Below are 16,751 nucleotides of genomic sequence, written 5' to 3' on the forward strand. Positions count from 1 at the left end.
GAATGAAGCCATCAGCCCGTAGCTGCGCGGCCCGGCGTTCACCGCCGCCATCAAAGTGACGAGCGCTGGGGTGGCCTTCCTCACGCAGCAGGTCTCTCCTACTGTAAGGGGGAAAAGCTGCGGGTTGGGAGGGCTGCGACCACCCCTACTTTGACAACACAGCCAGCCACAACACCCTCCACCTTGTTAGATGGGAGGAGGTAACGCCGCTCCTGCCTGCGGAGGGAGAGGGGGCGGGACACAAAGCCGCAGACCCAGACCCCGCCCGGCCGCTACTGCTTGGCTCAGCAGCCTGACGCCTCCTTTGAAAGGCATTTCCCTCCACCAGTGGGGAGCCGTCAGAGAAGGGGCGGAGGGAACGGGAGGGGCGGAGACGGGCGGCGATTGGCTTGCGGCCGGGCTGCAGTGGGAGCAGGGCTATAGGCGGTGCGGAGCCGGCGGGGCTGTAGTGGTCGGAGTCGTTGTGTTGTGCGGTCGGGGACATGGTGGGCTCCAGCGAGACCGGCGGCGAGTCGTGGCGGGGCCGATACTACCGGCTGGAAGAGGTGCAGAAGCACAACAACAGCCAGAGCACCTGGATCATCTTGCACAACCGCATCTACGATGTCACCAAGTTTCTGGACGAGGTGGGCGAAGAAGCAGGCGGGGAGTCCGCGGCCGCGCTACCGGGGTTTTGCGGGTACCAGAGCTTCCCCGAGACAGTGCAGGGGCTCCCCCGCTGTGCGCTGGGGTGAGGAAGGGCGGGAGCTGCTTCTGGGGGGACTCTCCTCGGCGTGCCCCGGAGGGCAGCCTGGTGCAGCATGCCGCGATTGTTCTCGGGGGGAGCGGCTGCATGGCTGCCCCGGGCCTGGGGTGTAGTGCCCGCCGGGACGGCGGCCGTTGGGGGCGGGGGGAGCGCGAGAACAGCTCCAACGGCTCTAACGGCGGGGATGGGCTCCCGGCGCCGCACCGGAGCTGCGGCCGCCCCTTGGGCTGCCCTCGGGCAGGAAAAACCCGAGCGTGACGAGAACTCTGGCCCTGGTTCGGCTGTAATCCGCTGCTGGGAGCAGCTCTCTGTCTGCTCCCGCCTTGAAAGTTTGTGCCTTTGGAGAAGCCGAAGTTCCCCGGGGGCTTTGTGCTCTTAGCGCCGGCCTGGTGCACTCAGCCCGGGAGTGCAGCGCGGCGCTGGGAAGCTGCAAGGGTTCAAACTCTACTGGAGTACAGCGGTCAGGTTGAACGCCGCTGTGGTCCCGCCCCCCCTTCCCCTCCCCTGTTGACGATTGATGTTCTTGATCACTTGTTGAGGATGAACAATTGAGGTAATCATTGAGAGTCACGGTTAATAGGCATTTAAGTTACTGGACTAAAGAAGATATTCTTTCGGGGAGATGTAGAAATGCAAATACTGAGCAGTCTTTTTCAGCACTAAATATACCTACAATTTATTAAAGGCATTTTGAGTTTTCTCCATCATGTCCATTATTCTAAATCTGCAAAGACCTAGCATCCAACTAAAAAGTATTGTTACAGGTTTAAATTATTTTTTCGAGAATGTAGTTCAGATTGGTAGTGATGTGATAGAATTTGAGCCTCAGTAGTTCTGTGTCATCTTGATTTTTGTCGTTGTAAATTATTGAAATTCAAATTATAAATGAAGCATTTTGCAATTAAGAAGTCAACAAGCAGTTTTTCAAAAGTAATGTTGACTCAAGTAGTGTTTTATTCCTACACTGTGTGCCAGCACAAATTATTTGGCTTTTTAGCCAGGCGGATTGTGAAACTGATCTAGACTCTTCCTTGATTATTTTTTCAAGCCCTGGCCTGGCCTGGTTCATCCTTTAGTTAGGGAAATGTTTGTTTGGTTATACGGACAAGGCAAGGCAAATTTAATTAAAGAAGCCCCGGAGGAAAATGAAATTTTTCATTCTGTCTGAGAAACTGAAGTAGCATTTCTTAGAAATTTGAGTTTGGGTTGATACATAGTTGTATAAGTGCTTCCAGATTGAGGAGGTGGAACTCTACACCACTACCACCCTCAAAGAAAACCACAAAACAACCTCAAAACCAAACTGAACACAGCAAAAGAAAAAACATACTTGGCAAAAATAAAAATCCAGAATATAATAAAATTTTGGGCTTAAGTAGTAGCACAGACAAGCTGATGGCTTGTTCCTTCAGTACATATGATGAAATTGCTACATATTAAAAGGCACTATCTTGTGCAAATTTTGCCAAGGAAGTTTTCATTTCAGCCTTCAGGACAACAGTGCTAATTCAGCAACATATCAAAATAGTTCAGGCAGTGAAACAGTTGTTTCCTGAACAATTTTGGGATGTCTGACCCACTCTGATACATGTGGGTCAAAAATTAGTCTTGCCCTAAACAGCTTTCAAAGCAATATAGTTGGTTTTGGAGCTGACATTTCTGGCTCATATTCTGTGATAAGATATGAATGAGATTGGATAACTCTTCAATAAGCCATCTAAATGAAGCTACATTCCTAAGAAAAGCTCTTGGATGTTGTCACATTCATTGTGTTGGTGATTTTTGAGATGGAAACCTTGGGTTAAAATATTTCATTGGACACTCCTTTTTACTTTTAAAAGCTTTAGATCTACAGTTAATTTATCAAGTGGTGTGCTAATCCTTTCAGTGCTGTCAGACACCCTGAGGCACTTAAGTTTGACATATGAAAAACTGGAGCTAGCCTCTTGCTGATGTTGTTCTGTATTATGGTAAATATTTCTCAGTGAAGTGGGGACTACATTAGCTTTACCAATAGCATTATTGTTTAAGCTTAGTTTTACTTCTTGCAGTTCCTTGTAGAAGAGCTTAAAATACCTTAAGAACTAAATGTAGGCTACTCAAATGAGTCCAGTAGTACTAAAGAGGATGTACTGCACTGCTGAAGCATCACCTCACTCCTGCTCTTCCCAAGTAGCAGATGAGTAAAAATATCTGTTCACCAGGCAGTGAATAATTGGGAAGAGAAGCTGACTTCAGTAGTCCTATTTCTTAATTTAACAAACTTTCCAGCCACTGCATTAAAATGTGGAAATATTTTTAAAAATAATTTTTACAGTGGTTCAGTGTTAAGTGACACCCTGGATGTTCTCATGGCTAGTTAGTGAAAGTATGCTGCTGCTTTTCACTCCATTGCAGTACTTAAGGAGGGTATTTCCTCTGTATAGCTGTTGGCTCTTCATAAAGCTTGCAGATGTTTAGTGAAACATTTTTGGGAACTATCAATCTTGGTGAAAACTTGATTGAAATTAGATAGTAAGTGACTGGGGGTGGTTATGTATATGTGACATGTATATGTGGCTGAAAAGGGGTGGAAGTATCTCACAGTGTCAGCATGTTAGCTTGGTTTCCTAAGGACAAGTCTTAGAAAAGATCATTTGAAATACAAATGAAATGCTGGAGGAGGAAAGGGTTTTGTATTGTGACACTTTCTCTTAGGGGTTGCTGAAGATGAAAAATCTAACAAATGTTGGTTTCTGGTTTGTTTGGTTTTTTTAATGGAAGCTCTCAGGAAAATTTCCTCTCTAGGAGAGGAAATCCAGAAACCTCAGCTTTTGCAGAGCAGTAACTGACAGCTTTTGGCATAGTCTTTTACTATGCTTAAGACCAGAAACTTGTCTATTGTCAGACCTGTATTACAGAAAATATGGGAAACCTTTTCAGATTATGTTTGTATGTCGTTTAAGGGAAAATAGCTACTAGTAGTGCATGTGTACTCATTGCAGGATCTTCTGGCAATATCTGTATTACAGATAATTGCACATGTAAATAATAGTGTATGTCAATCAATGGATAAAGCATGTTGGTAATGATTGTCAGTATTTCTCTGTAGTTTAATAAAGCAATCCCACTGGTCAGGCTTTGATATCAGTGTAATAAGCTAAATGAGTAGCTGGGCCTATTAAATAAGAATGAAATTATCAGTGTGTTGATCTATTTGCCACTGTAGTGAGAGTCCTCCCTATGGCTTCTGTGGGAACTTGGTTGGATTTCTTAAGCTAGGCAGAGAAGGTAACAAGAATAGGAACATCTCTACCTGAGAAAAATTCATCATTCTAGAAACTCATTATTGTATGTACTTAACATTCAGCTAATACAGACTTTGCTTAGGTTACTTCAGTTGTTGGTGATCTTGTAATCTAGTGAAAACATTAATGGCCAATGAAAATGGGTTTTTCATAAGGTGTGGACTTGTCTTTCATAGCACTGTTTCTAAACAGAATGGACAGCACCTACAAAATGTTTTGCAATGATCAAATAAGGTGCAGGTCATTACTCTGTCAGAATGAAAAATACTCTCTCCACTATGTGTCAATAAGTTACATTCATCCAGTACAATAGTGTTGTGGAGAAGTAGCTTAACATTTACCATATGTATGGTAGAGAACAGTATACAACAAAAGGTGTCTGTGCTAGCACAGTTTGAAGTATGTCAATGTACCATCTGAATTTTTATTTTATAACCTTGCAGCATAAGCGTTGAAACCAATGTTATCTCTTCCTTAAGCTCTGATAAAGCTTGCAGAAAGATTTGAAAAGGCTTTAAAAAAATAGCTGCTCTTAGCACCCTTCAGCAAGGTGCTGCAAGCTGTAGTTTTCTTTTTGAGTAGGGAAATGGGCACCCAGCTACTGGGCATTTCTTTTGCAGTTCATTTAAATTCCTAATGATAGTTTTCAGAAAGATACTGGTATAAAGAGACCTGTTCTCCAAGGTTCCTAAAATTTTTCATGAGTACTGACTGTAACTTATTTAAGTTATGGAAACAATTTGGAGGACTCTCTTCAGATAACGTGAAAGTGCCCATAAAGCAAACCAGCATTAATCTGTCTTCTACAGTAAAGCTGAAGTTCCTTGGGTCTTTCTGTCTCTGCCCCTTTCTGCTTCTTATTCTCTATATTCTGGAAAGCAAAACTTGAATTTTATGACTGCCACTGGTGGGAGACTTTGCTAATCTACCCGAATGTTAAATTGGCTGCTAGATTTGATAGCACTCCTCCACTGCAGGAAGGGAGAGGGGACAGGAGTTGTAGATTAGGATAGTTATACTTTAATAGTCTTGAACTATGATACCAAGAAGGTTGCATGACTGCAGCTAGGGAGAGAGGTGGTGATAGGCATTCAGGATGAAGTAATCACAGACTTCTGACCCTGTGAGAGCAGTGAGTTTAACTGCTCATTTGCTTTATCTAAAACTTTCTAATGTGCTGCTGTTAGCAATTGGTCTGTGCCATGTATTAGTGTTGGCTTTGTACAAATTTCCTCTGCACATGGAACTTAACTTCCTATGTGATATTTTGAATGTCCTAGGTATGAGCTAGCTTAATTTCTTGGCTAGAGCTCTTTCAATTCCCCTGGGTCACAATTTTACCTGCAAAACCACTTCCATTATTTTTGTTAGTAGGATTTTGTTTTAGGAGTCATTATTAGTATAGTCTTGTAGGCTTCTAGTTCCGGGGTCTATCCAGATGCTCTCCATAAAAGTAGAAATTCGGGTAGTCTTGGTTTACCGTGGAGAAGTGTAAACAAAGGCCCTGTATAAACAAGCTTTGAAAAACTCATGACCCATGAAAAATGTTCAGCTTTTGATAAAGTTACCCTGTGTGGTAAATTACAGTGGCTCCCTCTCATGAGAAGAAGTAAAGTCTTCTCATTAATTCCTTGTAGTACATGTTAGTTGTTTGCAGACAGCTTCTAAGTTTGCATCTTTATGCAGAGGTGCCATCTAAAAGAAAAGTCTTTAGTTTCAGAGTAATTTTACATGTAGTAAAATCCTACATCTAGTAGGTTACTAGTAACATCATCTGCTAGCTGGCCTAAATTGGGAACTCTGTGTGTCATTCTCTCTACCCTAGTTTTGCTGATGTTTAGAAAAAATATCATTCCAGCTGTAGTGGCAGAGGTCATGGTTTGTCCCCTTCAGCTGATGTGTGATTACTTGCAGTCACTGTATTGACACTAATATTGTGCTTTTGTAGACAGGGGGATTAGCTACTAATTAGACAGAAAAATAATTCTACAGAGAAAAGCTGGAGTGCCTCAGTGAAGCTGTCCGTATAGCTATATGGTTGATTTTTAGTGTAATGAGGGGGATTTGGGAGCAAACTAGAATATGATCATTCTGTAGTCAGCAACCTGAAAGTATTTTGTTGAAATAACTTTATTCTAGATGCAGTTATACTGCTAGGTATCCACGTGGTTTGTTGGTTGGTGAATTTTGGGGGGAAAGTGATGCGAACCATGTGATATTTTTTTTTTTTTTACAACTTGCTGAAGTACCTAGTGTTTTAGCTACTTGTACCAGTAGGATTTTGGCTTATTGCAAAGCATGAGTGTGAGTCTGCATGCTGCTTTATAGGTAATAATGCTTTATAGGTAGTTTTACTTTGGTGCCATTGGCTATTTGATGTCTTGGGTTTTTTAGCATGTTTTCCAAGGGGTTTTGCTGCCTTTCCTGCTGACGATGCTGAATAAATTTTATTCTGTTTTGGGGAGTGGGATCTTTAGCATGGTATAAAAAAAAAATACAAGGCCCCAAATTCCCAAACGCCATGTTGCTGAAGGAATTCTTTGAAGACTGTGGCAATATCTAGGATAGCCTATTAGACCCAAGTTTAGCTTCTTAAATATGCTATACATTTCAAGGCACTGAACTTGAGTGATCCTTCAACTTTTGTCCAGTCTTCTCCCTGAATACTTATTGGAGGGGATTCAAGGGCAAGATTTTTATGAGCATGCTGTATTTGCACGTCTACTTGCATAATCTTTACTCTGCATGCACTCTTTTAACCTTTTTTTGGCGCAGCTGCTGTGCTGAATCTCTCTATCAGTTGCTTAATCTTGCTTTTGCTTAGTCATGGTAGGGATCCCTTACTCTTCTAGTTGTGGTATCTTGACTTTTTTTAAAAAAAGTGTTTGGTTTTTGGGGTTTTGGGGGCAGGAGGGTTTGGTTGGTTTTATGTTTTGTTTTGAGTTTTTGTTGGGGTTTTTTTGTTTGTTTTTGTTTGGGTTTTTTTTTAGCAACTTTAATAATCTATTAAAAAAGCTCTCTCTTTAATGCAAAGATTCAAGTTTTGGACTTTTGATACTGCTGGAAACTGGTAGTAATAGTGTCTTCCTGATCTGTAGGAACAAGTCTTATTTTTGTTGGAAGAGAGGAGATTAATATGGTGAATTTGAAGTAAATGTGATCCTGAATTGCCTAGACTAGCAGAAATACTTAATGCCATTTTTAAAATCTGCAGTTTGCGTGTAGCCTTTCTGTTCATCTGTGCTCCAGGCAAGATGATCCTAAATAGAAGAAATTTTGCCTGTTTAATAATTTTATATCTTGTAGTCAGAAGCATTAAAAATGGAATCAAAGTTTTGGAGCCTTATTTCCTTTGTCACTGGTAAAGTATTAGGACTTATTTCATGGCAGCCTTAATCCAAGGAAGCAGTACTAAAGTGTTTTCAACTTGCTTGCCTAATAATTCACAGTGTTTATGTAGCAGTTTACTACTTGTGGTAGCAGTGAGTGGTGATTGAGTGGTGATTTTTTTTTTTTCTTTTAATGACATGTTACTTATCTGTTATATGAATGAGTGACTTGAAGCTGAGAAAGTTCACAGAACCAGAAGATGTATCATTCAGCATGTACAGACAGAGTTATTTAATGTATGGAAATGTGTAACTATGTGCAATCCTGAAAGTGCATCCTGGGGAAGAACATAAGTCAATAGTGATTTAGTTTAAGGTAATGGTGGTGGGTTGAGGTACTAGAAGATACTGGGAGACAACTTCTCTGCCTCGCAAGGGTTTTGTGAGCAATGTAGTTTTAGAATTCCATAGTCTGCTAAAATCAGAATTCCAAAGTAGCTGGTTTACTAGATAATCATGAAATTATTTTTTTTGGAAAGGACCTTTGAAGGCATTGTAGTCCAACCCCCAGCTCAAACGAGGATTAACTTGAAGATCAAGTTCTTAATTTCTTGTGTAGGAAACCTCAAAGGGTGGAGATTGTGCAGCTCCCTTGCCAGTTTGTTTCAGTGCTTGATTGCTCCTTTTGTGAACAGCTTTTTTTGTTACATCTACCTGTAATGTTCTTGTTGCAACTTGCGCAGTTTTTCTTTATCCTTCTGCTATATAAAGCATTATCCAGATAACTATATACATTTCCTGCAGAAGTGGTGATACAATGTAACTTCAGATACTACCTGGGCTTTCAAAAGACTAATTCTATAGTGTTTTAAATGCTTTAGTTGCAAGTGATAATGCCTCCTACTGCTCTGTTGTTGATAGTGTAGAGACTTAGCTTCCTTGGTTTTGGCTTCAGAAAGTACATAAAGCTTTCTTGATATTCAGATAGGCTTATGCTAGTGTAAGAGGTCTAGCAGCTGATTTTGCTGGGACATTTTTTTTTTTTTTTAAATCAGAAATGTGAAAATTATGAATTTCCAGTTTTTAGAGTGTAGAATGTTTTTCAGTAACAAATTAAATCTCTTTAAAAATTGCAGCATCCAGGTGGTGAGGAGGTCCTCAGGGAGCAAGCTGGGGGAGATGCTACTGAGAACTTTGAAGATGTTGGCCATTCCTCCGATGCAAGGACACTGTCAGAATCATTTATTATTGGGGAACTCCACCCGGTGAGTATGTGAGAGTACCAGTACTTGCTGTTTGCATCTAGTGATTATTTCTCTGGTAAGTTCCTTCAAAATAAAGGAGAACTGCTAATTTGTTTGAGTGCCAGTCCTGTAGCTGTTTGTGGATCGACTCGGGCTGGAGATTCCCCCATGTGAAGGGGCTGGGTTAGTATAGCATAAGGATGGTCACACCTAAAGGTTTCCTGTTTTGAAATATTTTACACCTTAGTTCTTGAATAAGCTGAATATGGAATCATGACATATCTTGTGTACCTTGTGAGCTTCGTAATAAGGCTAACCCCTGAAAGTGGTATGTTGGACTGTCTAAATCTTTACATAAGTCAATATTCAGGGTTATTAGTAACAGCTGTTTTCATTATTGTAAATATATATGCCAGGCTTCTATCAGGATCTAAATGTACAGTCTTTTCTTATGGCCATTTAGAAAATGGCTAATGGAAGCATCTTCTATTTTGATGCTCTGTCTTTCCCTACCCTGGCTCCCCCTGTTTTGAAGAGGTACTTGTAGTTGTCAGGGTTGCTCACAGTGCATTTCTACTGGATCATCTGTCACTTCCTCTTTTCTATATTGTCCTTAACATTCCCTGTATTATTAACAAGCACCTTTCTGCTGCCTCAAGTTTTGAAGGATTTGTATCTAGTTACAAAGCTGCCACCTTGGATTCCTTCAGATAGGACATAATTAAGCTCTTCTGCATTTTAATAGTTGAAATGTACTTGTTAGAGGTTTAGATTGCTAGTGTGCTTGACAGCTCTAGTTTACTGCCCATTTTAAACCTTGCAGGTTACACATCTGCATCTATTTCAGGTGTCAGTTGTTGCCAGTAAAGTTGTTCTGAACCTGGTTACCATTCCAGTTCTTTCTTGTTTGACAAGTCCCTGTTTTCATAGGGTATGAAACAGCTTGGTAGTTTAATGTATAAATACAGCACTGTCAAGATTATATCCTATTGGACTTTTCTGTAATGATTGTGACTATTTCAATTAAAACTTCACGAGTTTATAAAACATTCATAAAATTTGGGACCTTTGCACTAGATGTTGCACTAAAACTAGTTAGATGACTTTGCCTGGTAATGAGTAGAGTAGTAAACTAATAACTGCAATCAGTTTATAAAGTTAAGGTTATGTGTACTGTTTAGAGACAAAGGAAATGCAAAAAATGTGAGCACAAGGAATAATATGTTGGGAGACTTGGGTTTCACTTCTTCTTTTGTATTCTGGAAGTATCATTTAAGGAAGTCATCTTGTTTATGGTTATACACTGCTCTTTTGCAAGTCTGTTTTCTTTATAAAAATAGGTACACATTAACAGAATAAAGTGCCAACTAAATTTAGTGATAAATTATTTTTTCTAAATTTCTTGTTTATTTTCCTGCAGGATGATAGAGGGAAGCTTCAGAAACCAACAGTAAGTGTGTTTTTTGAAATGTCATGTTGTGTCTCTTAGCATTAGCATTAGTGTCTGGCTGGAAACTAAATACTCTGAGACAAAAATAATTCAGCTTGATTTAAATGTAGTGTTTCAGATCATAAATATCTTAAGCCTATTAATCTGGCTACAAATTATTACTCCCGTATGTTCTTTAATTTGTGTGGTTTCAAACCAAGAGGCTACTAGGCGTGATGGCATTATGCTGTAGCAAAAAGGTGAATCTAGAATCAGTAAATGGCTTTCTAGAATTGAGTTTAAGAAAAAAAAATGGTTGACGGACAGAATGGATTAAACTGATAAGTGCTTGTGGGTCAAGAAATGTTTTAACAATATATTAGTAGCACTAGCAGATGGAGAATGTAGACACATTTGATTGCTGTTATACATCAGTCAATTTGCAGTTGTGAACACTTTTCAAGGTGAAAATACTATAACAGCTATTTCCTAGCTTTTGCAGTAGATTTGGCTGAGTGTCTTGTCAATGCAGTATTGCACTTACTTTCTATTTTTTTTTTTTCTGTCTTTAATAGACTAAAGTTGTGTTGGGAGTCAGCTATCAAATTCCTGAAATTCAGATGTCCCTTAAAGGGGCATTTTCATCAGGGTTTAATTTTTACAGTTGCTGCTGCTGTGTGTATAAAGGATGCTCAGGGATGGCTTAACAGCAGTGTGCTTAGGCAGATGCTGAAAGTTATTTTTAAATGAAGTGTGGAAGGAGTAGGATCTTATTCTTGCTGTTTGAAAGTGTTGTGGTTTAAATATAGCTAGCAACTAAACCCCTCACTCACTCCTCTGTGATGGGTTGAGGAAGAGAATTATAGAAGTAAGAAAATAGATGGGTTGAGATAGAGTGGAATAGCTAAAGCAAAAGCTGTGCATACAAGCAAAGCAAACCATGTAATTGGTTCACTACTTTACATCTTCAGGCAGGTGTTTAGAGCCATCTCCAGGAATGCCAGGCACTGTCACTTGCAATGGTTATATGGAAAAACAAAACACAGTAACTCAAAAGTCCCTTCCTTCTTCCCCTAGCTTTATATGCTGAGCAGGATATCCTATAGAGTGGAATATCCCTTTGGTCAGCTGCAGTTAGCTGTCCTGGCTGTGTGCCCTTCCAGCTTCTGGTAAACCCCTAGCCTACTCTGGTGGGGTGAAGTGAGAAGAAGAAAAGGTCTTTACTGTGTAAGCACTGCTCAGCAACAGCAAAAACAACTCTGCAGTATCAGCATTGTTTCCAGTACAAATCCAAAACACAGTCTCATACCAGCTACCATGAAGAAAGTTAACTCCAGCCAAAACAACCGCAGATATCACTTCTAAGAAACAATCACTTTTGCAGTATCTTCCAATAATATGAATGAGTTAAAAGAAAGTAAAATAAATTATACATATATATATATATATACACACACACATACTGTGTTCACTATAGCAATTATTAATTTTCATTAACTAAGGACTGGAACTAGTATACTAATAAAAATAAAAAATGTATTGGTATCTGGAATTCAGGGCTTCTTCCCACCAAGAATAACATCTCTTCTTGCCACTTTTGAAGTTTGGGGCAGTTCACAGTTAACCTATAATAGCAGCAACTGCAAATGCAGCTAAAAAACAGACTGCCCAGTGCAAGTTATAGTAAGTTTGGCCAAAGTGTGGTCCGGTGTGAGTTAAGATGTATTAAAATGATTTGTTACTACGCTCCTGTTTGGCTTATTCTCTCATTTTAGTGCTAGTGATAGTTATCTGGACTACATGCGTGTTTTCCATTATTCCAGAAGGAAGCTGGAACACTTTGCTCCAGCAGGACATGTGGGCGCAGCTGATAAGACAATTTCACTTTACATTGCACTCTGGGTGGGTAGTGATTAAACCCTGTGCCCTGGCTCTCTGCAAGCCCTCAGAAGGCCCTGTGCTTTTAAACGTCCCTCTAGTGTCATAGTGTTTAGAAATGGGTTTTGATGAGCTGGAACGTATTTCTCTTACTGTCTTAGGGTGGGAGCATTCCTTGTTCCTGGATGTGGCAAGTGTGTTGTAAAAGGTGTTAATCTTCATAATACGTGTTCCATGCTATTTGACTTTGGACTAGTTTTTTGTGGAGATGGTTACAAAACAAATGTAGGTGTAATCACCGATTCTTATTCTTTTAAATATGCTATTTGTCACATGGAAACCTATCATGATTCACATCATGAATTGCAAGAATAGTGGATGGGGAAAAAAAAGCAGCTTGCAATAGTAGCCTGATGGAATCTATGAGAGGATGTTAATAATCTTTCATTCTGTAAATGAAGTGCATATGTTCTGACGCTAGAGCAATTAATTTTCCAATTATGGATCTTGCACCACAAAGTTTAAGTACTGTTTTAATGCTTGGTTCTTTTAACTGTACCTAGGGCCATGTGCAAGTAGTATTATTCAAATTAATAAGTCTTCATATAAATTGTGCTCATGTACCAAACTGTGATTCAATCTTGTAGTGCTGCTTTTTCTGTGGAAACTAAGCAAGGAGTCCAAATCAGTATCAGAAACAACTTATAATAATTTTACTGGTTCTCATGCAATCTGAAACACCACAAAGAAAACCTGAGTCCAGTAAGCCTTATGAATGTAAATTAGCTTTCATCATGTAGGTTCAATACAAGAAATATCTATGTGTTAATTTGAGGTCTTTTCAGTTAGATCTTGGGCTGGTAAGGGGTCTTTGTATTTTAGGTGACAGACTTTTCAGATGTAACATGAAGGTTGAAGTTATCTTCATGGAAAACTTGCAGAAAAATTCCTTCTGATGATTTTTTTAAAATAACTTCTGATGCAGTGTTGGTTACATAAACAGCTGCTACCTGCTTATACAAGTCAGTTATAGGGATTCTGAGAAAACTCGTAACAAATGCAATGCACCGAGTTATTTTTTAAGGTAGTCTCACTTAATGAATTTTGAGAAATCACAGCGCTAGTTACAATTAACAGGGGTGCCTGCTTGATGAAAATATCTCTTTATGTTTTGCTTTTCAGGAGACTCTTATTACCACGGTTCAGTCTTCTTCCAGGTATAGTATGATAATACTTGATGTCAACTTGAAATTCCTCATGATTGTTTCTGAACCTTAGCGAGCTGAATAGCTCCTATCTACTGGAAGCTTAGATGTCAGAACATGATGCATGAAAATTTCTGTTCTCTGTAAAGTCCAAGTTGGCATTTATGTATGACTTTACAAGCATGTTCTCCTACCAGCTAGCTATTGATAAGTGTCAGTATGTACCAAATGTTTTATGTTGCACAAGCTTTCATTTCCTGAGTCTTATCAGGTGAATGGAAAAAGCACTTGGTGCTGTTGCTCAGTTTTTTGCTGGCATGGTCTCACTTTTTAAAAAAATGATACAACTGTAGAATCTAAGGGAAATAAAAGAATTGTGTCTGTAAGAAGAAAAATCTGTCGGAGTTGGGAGGGATGGGAAAATACTTTGGAACACCACTGAATGAAAATTTCTCCAGTTGCAACCTCCTGACTGTTGTTGCCTATTGGTGATGCTTCAGAAGACTGTTCCATGTCCCTCTGAGTTGGGAGCTTGGGTGCTTGAAAGTGTTATGTCATGGTGCTATTTAAATGGCTTTTGAATGAATAATGTACTGGGCAGCACATCATGACTTAAAGTATTTCTAGAATCTCACTCTTCTCTAGTAGGCAGACTTTCTGTAATCTCTAGTGCAAAGTCTTAACACTACAAGCTTTTAGACTTGGCTGTAGTATTAGTTGCCAGCCCAGGTGTTCTGTTGCCCTAACTTTGAAGTATTTGTTGTAGTGGGGAGGAGCTTCCCACTTCAGTTGTCACTGCCTAAACTGCTGTTTCAAAAACTTCCTTCTAGTTCATGGTCCAACTGGGTGATCCCGGCAATAGCAGCGATTATCGTGGCCCTGATGTATCGCTCCTACATGGCAGAGTAAGCGCCTTACTAAGAACTAATGCAAGAAGAGACTGATCTAGGAGAGAATATAAGCAATCCTAACCCAATATGTTTCCAGACAAAAGCCTGATGTCTGAAGAAAAATTCAACTTTTTCAGAAAACTGAACATTTCTTTCTCAATGCTGTGCACTTTTCTCAATGTTGCCTTCTTATTTGCTGTTCTGAAGTGATAAAAAGGCAGCATTTCTCTTTTTGTATAACAATTTCGATATCTAATGAGTTATTTGATAACTGTATTGGTTTCTGTATTAGAATATTTTTTTGTATATAACATTAATTCTGGTTATTTCTCTTTAATCTTTAATGGTGTCCACAGGACTGTCTTTACATACATATTTTACAGCTTTAAATGACTACCAAAACTGTGTACATGTATCTGTCCATGTACACAACTTCACCTAACTTAAAAATTCATGGTGTCTTCTTAAATGTAGTATGTTTGAATGAAATGCTAATTAAATGCAAAGGAAAAAGCTGAGTAGACTAGTGGGTGTAGCTGCCTGAAAGCAGTTGGACCCTACCAATTGGACTATCATGAGCTGATTTTTCTTTTTTTTTCCCTCCTGACTCCTGCTCTTGTAGTTATTGTAGATACTCTTACAAGCAAACTCTTCTGTTTGGTTCCCATTGAAAAATTCAGGTGAAGTACAAACCCCAATGTTTGACTCAATTATGTCTGTCTCAATTTTGTGAAAAGTAGCTCTCTTTTGTGAAAAAGGCAGAAGAAGTGCTACTAAATAATACTGTTCCTGCCAAGCACTCAGGTGACTCTAGAATTTGTTCTGGAACTTCCAGACTTTTATAAAATCCTTCAAGTTGTCATGTACATTGTGAGGGGAAAAACTGATACATGGAATCTGTTTCTGACTGTTCTGTGATGTGCTCCTTGGTGCTTTACTATGAAGAGATGACTATTTTCACTGCTAAATACAAGATAACTGAAAGCGTGCATTTTGTGGTGAACATTTTTAGTCATATGTAAATGATCATGAATAAAATTTTAATAGCTTACTCTTGCTGTCTGAAATATGTTCATTTCTAACTTTTCTGAAGGCCTTGGAAGGGATGCTCTTGCATATTAGGAGATTTCTCAGAAGTACCTGAGAATCAAGATGTGTTCTTGTCATGGTTCAACCCCAGCTGGCAGCTAGGCCCTGCACAGCTGCAGGGACTGGGGAGAAGATCAGAAGGGTAAAAGTGAGAAAATCAATGTATTGAGATAAAAACAGTGGAATAGGTAAAGCAAAACCAATGTGCATGCAATTTTGTGCATGCAAACCAAAATGAGGAATTCATTCACTGCTTCCCATTGCCAGGCAGGTATTAGCACTCCTCAGGACAGCAAGGCTCCATCCCATGTTACCCTTTCTTGGGAAGACAAACTTCATCCCTCTGAACATCCCCCCCCTTCCCTCTTCATGGACAGGGACTCCTTCCACCAGAGCAGATTGCCTAAGCCCCATCCAAACTGGCCTTGAACACTTCCAAGGAAGGGGAAAGCCACAACTTCTCTGGGCAAGCTGTGTTAGTCTTTCACCACCCACACAATAAAGAATTTCTTCCTAATACCTCAATCTACACTCTTTCAGTGTGAAACCATTCTCCTCCTATCACTACATGCCCTTGTAAAAATTCCCTCCCCAGCTTTTCTGCAGGCCCCTTCAGGGGTTGAAAAGCCACTGTGGGGTCTCCCCAGAGCCTTCTCCAGGCTGAACAGCCCCAACTCTCAGTCTTTCTTCACAGGAGAGGTGCTCTAGCCCTCTGATCATCTTTGTGGCCTTTCTTTGAACTTGCTCCAAGAGCATCACGTCCTTGTGTTGGGTGCTTCAGAACTGGACATGAGTACACTGTAAAATGACCTGTAAAAATAAAAATTTTGGGGACTGCTGTGACTTCATAGTAATATATCAATATAGGAATCCTTCAAGAATACCCTACTGTAGGATTCCATCTGTGGAAATTACTGTTCTAGCAAATGGGGATATTTCCTATACCTTCAACTGTGAAAGCATCTCCTTTATTTGTGTTCATGTGTTCTGTCTGACTTGGTTAACAGATGCAGATGTCCAATTACGTAGAGCAGATACTGTCAACTTTATCTTGGAAGTTTTAATCTCCAATATAAATGGCAGTGTTTGGGACTGTGTCTAACATTACCCTATTTTGTCCTGGTTTTGCCTTAGCTTTTCCCCTGAATGTGGTGAAGCAGAGTTTAAAAATTCAGGCTTTATTGTGGTTTTTTTTACAGATAAACTTTTAAAAGGATATATTAACTCTGATTTGGTGTTTAGACTCATAAATGAAGTTTCATGTACTGAATTTTCGTTAGTTTTAAGAATTAGTTTACCTGTGTAGGTAAAGCAAAAAAAAGCCCAATACAATAGTTTTAGAAAGCTTAACTTGTCATACCTTTTTTTTCGATAATTATGTCTGCATCTGCAGACAGAGTAGTGCAACCAAAGTGGATCCATAAGGCAAAATACTTGCTGCCAAAGGTCTTTTTTTTCCACTCCCCTGGAGTATTTATACAAGCTCAGTCCCATCTAAAAGCAGTTGAGCTGGAATGTGCAGGGAGTTGCCACAATGTGAACCAAAAGGGCAATAAGTGGAGATCAGTATGCAATGCTTCAAAACTGGTAAAAATTAAGATGCTTATGCAGGTGTCCACCCTATAGTTGGTCTGTTTATATTCCCTTCCATTAGT

General features: G+C 39.7%; 1 protein-coding gene across 2 annotated transcripts; it reads left to right on the forward strand.

Moving 5' to 3' along the window:
• The first annotated feature begins 398 nt into the window (after positions 1-398).
• Positions 399-15,058, forward strand: LOC103539081 (cytochrome b5). 2 transcript variants are annotated; one of them, XM_030445135.1, is made up of 5 exons: positions 402-626; positions 8,498-8,626; positions 10,026-10,055; positions 13,095-13,129; positions 13,948-15,058. In XM_030445135.1, exons 1-5 carry the CDS (start codon positions 483-485, stop codon positions 14,024-14,026), a joined length of 417 nt encoding a protein of 138 aa, XP_030300995.1. In that variant the 5' UTR covers positions 402-482; the 3' UTR covers positions 14,027-15,058. The 2 variants fall into 2 exon arrangements, with proteins under 2 accessions (XP_030300996.1, XP_030300995.1); XM_030445136.1 differs by lacking the exons at positions 13,095-13,129; positions 13,948-15,058 and adding an exon at positions 11,858-11,936 and having other exon boundaries at positions 399-626.
• Positions 15,059-16,751: the final 1,693 nt, after the last annotated feature.

This window comes from Calypte anna, chromosome 2, assembly GCF_003957555.1.
Source record: "Calypte anna isolate BGI_N300 chromosome 2, bCalAnn1_v1.p, whole genome shotgun sequence".
NCBI classification, from domain to species: Eukaryota; Metazoa; Chordata; class Aves; order Apodiformes; family Trochilidae; genus Calypte; species Calypte anna.